Raw genomic sequence first — 9251 nt, forward strand, 5'->3', positions numbered from 1 at the left:
GGGATTACAGGTGTGAGCCACTGCGCCTGGCCTGCCATCCTATTTGTAAAGAATGTTTCTAGTTCTATTCATTGACTTTTCTCCTTTTGGCATCAGATGGTGACTTCCTAAGGAGTGTGAGGGTTAGTTTTGCTCACCCTGTGCATACAGACACACACAAGTATGAAGCTTTTCCTTCTCCATTAAATCAGTGGTCACTGGCTACCTTGTTATGCCGGTCAGTTGGGCCCATGTATTATGGCTTAGCTGCATTTCCTTTTCTGCATACTTTTCTTCCCCTGGACATACTAACTGCCCGTTTTCTGACTGTTTGCTCGTTTGCGTATTTCTCTATATAGGGAAGTCATTCCCAAGTTCTCAGACCAGATAAATCCTCTTGGTGCAGCTGAACACATTGGGTCCTTAGCTCTTCCTGCGCCAGCCTGGAAGGCTTGCTCTGTCTTGCTGCCAGCTCCCCTCTTTCACCATCCTGCAAATTCCCTTCCCCTCTCTATTTAAATTCATATTTTCATTAATTTATTCAATAAATGTTATTGGGAACCTGCTGTGTGTCTGGCAATACTCTAAGCCCAGGGGTTAGCAAACTGGCCCTTGGGCCAATCTGTTTGTAAACAAAGTGATTGCAGCACAGTAACACTCATTCACCTAAGTATCATCCCTGGCTATTTTGGCCGGACAACAGCAGAGCTGAGGATTGTGGTAAAAACCATATGACCCACAAAGCCTAAAATACTACTTATGATCAGCCGCTCAAAAAGTTTGTCGACCCCTACTATAGTACTGGAGTCAGGGCAGTGAGGAAGACAGAGTCCCCGCCACTGTGGAGCGCACAGAGGTGGGGGGACCAGAGGCGATGAGTGTGGCATGTGCTAGGGCATGGCGCCTGTCTGTTGGGATATGGGCACAGGAGCTGGTGAGGAGGTGGCTGCAAGTCCCTCCCCGAAGCAGCAGTGTTGGACAGTGGCCGTGCCGCTTCTCTTCTGGAGCCTCTGGCCTGCTGGAGCTTCTTTCTGCTTTTCTTTCTCCTTTCCACTCCCTAGGTGAAGAAACCACTTCATCTGGCTTGTAGCATTCCCCACATTCTTTTTTCTTTTAAATTCATGGGTACATGTGCTTGTTACATGGACCTTACATGCATAATGGGGGGTGGGCTTCTAGTGTGCCCATCACCCAAATGTTGGATGTTGTGCCCCACAGGTGACTTTTCATGGAAGGAGCTGGAGGCCACTGCCCCCACTTTCTGAACCTTGCTCATTGTCTCCATTGTGTTACCATGTTCCTCAGTCTCCTTATTTCCTACAAACTTGGAGTTCGATCTAGAAGCTTCACCAGATTCAGAGTCACTTTTGTTAGGAAAAGCATCTCATCTCTGCTTCCGTCAGAGCCGTGCAGACCCAGCTGCCGCCTTGCCCACCTTGTTCTTTAGTGTCTTTGCTTCCCCTGCCCTCCTCCAGGTGATGCAGTTTGGACGGATTGATGGCAACGCGTACATTCTAGACTTCCAGTACCCATTCTCAGCCGTGCAGGCCTTTGCAGTCGCCCTGGCCAACGTGACTCAGCGCCTCAAATGAACAGATGGCTGTGGGGAGGAGAGAGATGCAGAGAGCCTTTGGAAGAAGTCTTCGGAGATGCCAGAGGAGCCCTCAAGGGGCCGGATGCCTGGGAGGACCAGAAGCCAACAGCAAAACTGGAAAAGCCCAGCAGGCCCAGGAGAGGGTGCTGACCTGTGGTCGTCGCTTATTTGGTTGGGCTTTATTACCTTTTTTTTTTTTATTGTCTGTTCTTTTTTTCCTTGTTTCATTTCAGTGGCATTTGGAAGCAAAGAGTGCCAGACACCTGATGTTCTTTCAGGAAATGTAGCTTGGCTGTGGTCATGCTCCACTGGGCCCTTCAGAATGAAGACAGACTGCCTTATAGCCTGCTATTCTTTTAGACAGGGAAAATGCATTATTTTGCGTTCTCTACATTGAGCCTTTGTTACTCCTCTGACATCACCACTAGTGTGAAAGCAAAAAGCTTTTACAAAACACAGCCAAAAATCCTGAACATACAGGTTCTTAGGGGACAGGGTGGGGATGGCATCTAATTTACACTAATTATGTTACTCCCCAAAAGGTGACTTAATTAAAAAGGGCATTTGGGCAGATGCACTGTGTTGGACTGACGAAGTAGACTCTTAACGGGGGTTCTCACCAGGTAGAAATGAGATTTGCTCATTGAGGATGTTGGGGAGAGGACGAAGGTAAAGAAGACACTGTACATGTGCACAGGTTCACATCCCTCTGCAGACAGCTGTGTGACTCAGCGTGTGACCTGTAGCAGTGGTACAAGGGCTACGCTCCTCTCGTGAGGATGTTTACATTGAAAGACTCCACTAGTTTCATCATCTGTCAAAGTTGCATAGGATCAGTGATGATCATTCAGTATGACTGGTTTTGGGAAAAGGTAAGAGACAAGAATGAGAAGACCCTGGCCTGTGGTGGCGATAGCAGTTTTCTCAAATGATGTGGTGGGAGTCACTGGATCCCCACATGCTGAGAAAGCCTCTACTCTCTCTACCCCTTTTATTTTTTAATCTGGAACGCATTTCTGTAAACATGATCTTTCCCATTAGATATCCTGTTCTAGGCCTTCCTATTCTAAAAGTGTGGACGACGCTTGATTGGAAACCCCTCCTTTTCTCCTCTTGGCTAAGTTAAAATTCAGTTGACCACAAATGCTTTCTATCAAATTAGAAACGTAACAAAAACAAATTTTAAGTATTCACCAGGATATTAAAATCTTTGACAAAATTTTCATGATCTTCTCTAAAAAAAATGTGTTTATTAACTGTACAGACTGTTTACTAAGGAACCAAACCACTGAGAAAACGTTGTTAAAATTGTAGTACCTAGGTAGTTGGTTGATCACACTTTGTTAATTGTAAAAAAAAAAAAACTACCTAGAATCTCTCTTCCCACTTCCTCCTCCGCGTGGGAACACGTGGGCAGTGTTCAAGCCCTGATGACAGAACCCAGTCTTGTTTTTGTTGCTTTGTTTTTCATTCTTACTGTGATTAGGACCAGGCCCCTCTCCTGGGCCTGCTGTGCAGGAGCACAGGCACTGTCTGCTGGCATTGGGTTCTAAATTCGAATTCTATCTGAAAACAGACAAGTAGAAGATGCTACAGAAAAGTATTTTCAAATTTAAAAGGTGTTTAATCCGCTGTTGTGGTTTAAAAATGAGAAAAGAAACTGGCCCATTTTTTTCCCAGAACAAGATGACATGACATCATTCATGATTCTCTCCAAACCCCGAAGACATACTGACGAGGCTTCTCATATGGCAGAGGACAACTCCCATGTAATACCAGAGTTTCCCATTCTATATTTAAAAGTATTGGATCTGATATTTTTAGTAGGTTCATTCTTCCAGAACAAATTTAGCAATGTTATCAGAATTAATTCTTTTATATGAGTTTCTGTAGCTTGGTATGGTGTTTCAGTACTTATTGTTAGTTGTGCAATATTGGTTATGGCCTGTCAGATAATTTAAATGCAAGTCCCCTGTTTTATTGTCTAAGAGATAATTATTTATCTTGCTTTCAATGGTGTTCTTAGGAATTATTTTGTTGTTATGTTTTGGTGAGTTGTGCCCATTTAATTATTTATTTAGAAAAACAGTATCTTTGTAACAACTTACTTGGTCGCAGTATATTTTGCTGCAAGAAATAAAGAGGATATGGTAGAAGTTTTTTGGTTTTGTTTTTTTCTGAGATGCAATCCCACTCGGTCACCCAAGCTGGAGTGCAGTGGTGCAATCTCTGCTCACCGCCACCTCGAACTCCCAGATTCAAGCGATTCTCTTGTCTCAGCCTCCCAAGTAGCTGGGATTACAGGTGCCTGCCACCACGCCTGGCTAATTTTTTTTTTTGTATTTTTAGTAGAGATGGGGTTTCATCATGTTGGCCAGGCTGGTATCGAACTCCTGACCTCAGGTGATCCGCCCACCTCGCCCTACCAAAATGTTGGATTACAGGCGTGAGCCACCACACCCAGCTGATCCACCACACCCAGCTGATAGGTTTTTGCTGGACAATTTGTAACTTCTAATTGGGAAAAAAATTTCTATTGTTTAAAAATCTTTTTTTAAATTTTGTGTTATTATTTACAAAGGAGACTGTTTTTAAATAATATTCTCTCTTCTTTTGAAACTTTTATTTTTATCTAAAAATAAAGGTTAATCTGAAATGCAAAGGGGAGACCTGTTAGAATGAGAGTAGCAGAGGAAGGAGTTATTAAGTCATAAGCTTCACTTTTTGTGTTCTAATTGTTTTTGAGATACAAGGACTCTGAAAAAAGCCCATTTTAGAGCTTGTTTAATAAGAGCAAATATAAGGGGAAATCCTTGAAATGAAAGCTACAAATATATATGAGAAGAAAAAAATGGATTTTTTTAGCAAATAATTAACTAAGCTTCTGAATTCCTAGCTCACTTCCCAAAAGGCGTTTTCCCCACTTGGAGGCACAGGCTTCTGTCTCGGATGTTTGGCGCACATGGGTTGGACCGGAGTGACCCGGCAGCCACTGCTCACCTGCCCTCTAGCCAGGGGCCTGAAGGACGGGCTGCCCTCCTGTGCCAAGGCAGACGTAAGCTGCGGGCTGCGTGCTGCTCATAGGGTAACTTTTCAGTTAATGGTGGTGGTCTTATTTTCAACTGTGCTTTCCTTCAGTCAGTCTGTTGACTAAATATTACTAAAATTAATGCTTTATGCAAGAGATTTCTAAAAATGTCATGTCTATTAATAGTTATGAATATCAAGATACCTCAATGAATCCCTAAATTTAAAACCAGTCCAGTGAAAGGTTAACTGTATAATCTATGACTTTTTGAGGGAAGTGTGGCATATTAACAGATACAACCAATTCTAAATTTGTTTTAGCTCTAACCTCATCAAACCAAAGGCACAGATTTGTGTACAGTATACCTATTGAATGTATATCCTGAGAAAAACTGGGGCCAAAGAAGCAGGAGAATCTCAAAGCTGTAATGGCAGCGTAAATCAAAGAATCTCGCAGGCTCATCTTTTTATCCATACTCATCGCTCCCTTGTCAAGTGTCCCACAAGGACCTGGAATAACGTGTTATGTTCATTTTGTAATCATAGCAAAAAGTCAGGAAACCCCAGGGGCAAGCCTGCTCTGCCACAAGGTTGGAGGGTGATCTTGGGCAAATCCCTGCGGCTGGCTAGTCCTCCATTTGTGAAATGAAAGGGGCAACCTGGACAACCCTCTGCACTCACTCACAGCTCTAACAGCCTCAGAGCGCCGCACTCAGCAGTCTCATCATGGGAAGTAGATTTCACAACATTGCCTTTGTGTGGAGAAATATTTCTTTTCCTGTGTTAATGAACTACGTACTGAATATAAATCAGTGCATTTAAAGTAGTATCTTTAGAAAGTGCACCTCTAAATGATTTGGATTTAGAAAGTGCACCTCTAAATGTTTGTCCTCATAGAATACACAGAAGTACTGATTCTTCTTCTGTGTATTCTGGTAAGACAGGAGTCTCCACAGGTGTGCCCTGCTCAGCTGGACGTCCATGTGAATAGCCCTGAAATAAATCACTGCTTGTCCCCAAAACCACAGGAATATATATATACCTAGGCCACCTCAAATTCCTGAGTGTGCCCTGCTGTGTACACGGTCTTCAAATTCAAAAGGTGTCTTGCAAAGGAAAGTTTTGCCCCACAACTGTGGAGAAGGAGTCCATGGTGTCGCTGTGGCCCTGTATCACTTGGCCAAGTCAATGGTTTTAAGCAAAGTTAGTGGAGACAAAAATGTGTCCAAAATGTCGTTTGAGTTCCTGGGATTTCTGTAACAGCACACAACTCAGAACTCTTCAGCATTTGTGTGACTCCTTACCTCTGGCTGATAAACCCTGATGGTTGTGGCTTTACTTTCTTTCCATTTTCTTTGGCTTTGTGCAATTTTGTGTAACTTTACTTGTACCTATATTTTCTGTTTACAGTTCTTTTTAAGGGGAGGGGTGGGGTTCTAAGATCTTGTTGTTTATTGTAGATAAAAATTTTTTCGTGTTGTAGAAAAGCATGGGTTATGCGTTTGACTGAAAAGGCACTGTATTATTTACCAAAGGGGTGTTGTTTTTGCATTTGTTTATAAATACATTATTTTGGTACTGTAAGTTTGGACATAATTTCTGAGTTTATTACTACTGGCATTTTCTTTTCCCTTTCTTTTTTTAACCATAAGTGCGCGATGCAGGTGCATAGGTCCCAGACCAAACTAGACCACCAGCATGTTCATGTCCAGACCTCGGCAGTGGCGTGCACTGCTTGTGCACCTCAGTTCCTCCAGTGCTGGTATGTTGGTTTTTCTAATTCAGCATCCTGCTTTGTTTTACTTTCCAAGCAAGATCTGTTGCAATTCCCAGATGCGTTTTAATGAGCTTGTCCTTCTTTGCCTCTCTTCTTATGTACTTTGTGTATTAGATTGTGCAGGAGATATTCTAGAAGGCATTAATGGTTTGCATTCAAAACGATGTGGTTTGTCCAAGTTATTTTCTGTCTTTATTATTGAGATGGATTAATCTCCTTATTTTTTTTCTTGATGATTTGAAGTTGTAAGAGTTGTCCAGCTATTGCTTAATAAAATTTTGCAGATCAAAACAAAAAAATTGTGTGCAGAATTCTTGAGCCTTTTGAGGAAAAATCACCTCCCTCCATTGGCATGACCTCCCGACCCTCCAGTTGCTTCCTGGGTCCCTCAGAAACTGCCAGCAGCAGCAACTCGAGACCCGGAGACCCTGGTCATTGTGTTGCCCACTTGGGGAAGTCAGAGATTGTGCTGTCTTCTTGGTGATCTGGTTTACGATTGGTTTTTCATGGCTTTTTAAGAGAGGATTGATTAAAAATGCATCTGTATAACACCTAAAGATCAGAGGTGCCAATAACACCTTTATCACTTTGTAGGAAACTTGAACCTAGGTTTTAAGCAATTCCACTCTAAGTGCTGATGTAACTGTTAACTGTTGTTCCTCGTAAGTGCTGAGTGAATCTCCTTTCTCTGCCCTAAAGTTCTGTGTGACCATGGGAGGTTTATCTGTGATAGTGCACGTGTACATTCACACAAGCACCTTTTTGGTGTTTTTCAAAAAATGAGGAATCAATTTTGCTCTCCTAGCCTAGGCCCCAGACTCACTATAGAGGAGAAATAACTGTTGCATGGAGATTCCATTGTAGTTTCCCAAGGATAAAAGGTACATAATTTTTTATTTTATATAGCACCTAAAGATCAGGTGCTATATAGAATAGAAATAACTGTCGCACGGACTTGCCAGCCTTTTTACTGGGGAGAGAGAAAATATAACACTGGCCAAGCCCCAGTTTCAGTGACCCCAGTCACTGAAATGAAAGAAAATGCCCCTGCTACTGTGTGGAAATGCAAGGTTCTGATCAATGGTTCCTAGAAGACCCTCAAGGTAACACAGGAGCTACTGAGATGATGGAGAAGACACGTAACTGCCGCATGAGGTCTCAGCTCCATTGTGAAATGGATACCTTTTGCCACACGTTCTTTTTTTTTTTTTTTTTTTTGAGACGGAGTTTTGCTCTTTGTTACCTAGGCTGGAGTGCAATGGCGCGATCTCGGCTCACTGCAACCTCCGCATCCTGGGTTCAGGCAATTCTCCTGCCTCAGCCTCCTGAGTAGCTGGGATTACAGGCACGCGCCACCATGCCCAGCTAATGTTTTGTATTTTTAATAGAGACGGGGTTTCACCATGTTGACCAGGAGGATGGTCTCGATCTTTTGACCTCGTGATCCACCCACCTCGGCCTCCCAAAGTGCTGGGATTACAGGCTTGAGTCACCGTGACCGGCCCACATGTTCTTTTAGAAGAAAATTGAAGCACTGAGAGGTTGAAGTGATTTCTGGATTCCACAGACAAAAACCAGTCCTGAAACAGATCCAAGATTTCTGGGTCACATTAATGAGTAAACCTGGTTTATTCCCAGCTTCTCACTCTGGTGTGTAGCAATGACTTGCCTGTGATGTGCTATGGGCTACCTACACTTAGTCATCTTCCATGAAAACAAGTGATGAGCTCACCCTCATCAGGTGAGCTCATCCACTTTATAGAATGAGAGGTGTGTCCTTGTTATTGAATCCTGGAAAGAGTGAACATTCAGCTCACCGGCTTTATTACTCACCCAGGCTTTACAAAGGAGCCAGTCTGTGTGGATTTGTTTCCCTACACTTCCTAGAAAAAGCTGCTCTATGCGCTGAAGAATATGAAGCCATCCATGTGAAGTGCCGGCTCATTCTTTGAACCCATTTCAGAGTTTCTGTCAGAGCGATCACTTCAAGTGAAGAAGGTGCCCCAGCGGGAACCAGGCATTAGGTGTGGAAAGGGGCCCCATCTGCTTTCCTACTGGGTTTCTTGCATCCTCCATCACTTCCCCCGACAAGGCATGTGTCCCCTGTGCTGCAGAGGATGTAAACGCCTCCTCTCTCCATGCTTTCCTTGAGTGATGATGGCAACCTTCAGTGAAGTTTCAAGACCTTTTCTTTGAAACTCACTGTTGAGGCAAGGTAAATGCTCTTTGGGGAGTTAGAAAACTCTAAAAGAGAATTACTGAATTTGTCTTAAGGACAGATAAGTCATAGGGTTTTCTTTTTTCTTTCTTTTTTTAGACAGAGTTTTGCTCTTGTCAACCAGGCTGGAGTGCAGTGGCACTATCTCAACTCAGTGCAACCTCCCCCTCCCAGGTTCAAGTGATTCTCCTGCTTTAGCCTCCCAAGTAGCTGGGATTACTGACACGTACCACCATGCTTGGCTAATTTTTTTTTTTTTTTTTTTTTTTTTTTTTTGAGATGGAGTTTTGCTCTTGTCACCCAGGCTGGAGTGTGATGGCATGATCTTGGCTCCACTGCAACCCCCACCTCCCAGGTTCAAGCTATTCTCCTGCCTCAACCTCCCAAGTAGCTGGGATTACAGGCCTGTGCCACCATACCCAGCTAATTTTGTATTTTTAGTACAGATGGGGTTTCACCATATTGCTCAGGCTGGTCCCAAACTCCCAACCTCAGGTGATCTGCCCGCCTTGTCCTCCTAAAGTGCTGGAATTACGGGGGTGAGCCACTGTGCCTGGCCCATGTCCGGCTAAGTTTATATTTTTTTAGTAGAGATGGGGTTTCAACATGTTAGTCTGGCTGGTCTCGAGTTCCCAACCTCAGGTGATTCACCCGCC

The 9251-nt window shown here is 43.5% G+C and overlaps 1 protein-coding gene across 12 annotated transcripts in view; it reads left to right on the forward strand.

Annotated features, from left to right (window-relative positions):
• TULP4 (TUB like protein 4) overlaps nucleotides 1-6676 on the forward strand; it is a 278355-nt gene extending 271679 nt beyond the window's left edge. For 8 of the 12 annotated variants that reach the window (XM_078370392.1, XM_078370390.1, XM_078370395.1 and 5 more), the window contains one exon: nucleotides 1198-6676. In XM_078370392.1, coding sequence (XP_078226518.1) covers nucleotides 1198-1320 — 123 coding nt within the window. In that variant the 3' untranslated portion in view covers nucleotides 1321-6676. The remainder of the gene's footprint in view (nucleotides 1-1197) is intronic. The other 4 variants (XM_035297062.3, XM_035297063.3, XM_035297065.3 and 1 more) reach the window with 1 other exon arrangement.
• The last annotated feature ends 2575 nt before the right edge of the window (nucleotides 6677-9251 follow it).

The sequence above is a fragment of the Callithrix jacchus genome, chromosome 4 (assembly GCF_049354715.1).
Source record: "Callithrix jacchus isolate 240 chromosome 4, calJac240_pri, whole genome shotgun sequence".
Taxonomy (NCBI): domain Eukaryota; kingdom Metazoa; phylum Chordata; class Mammalia; order Primates; family Cebidae; genus Callithrix; species Callithrix jacchus.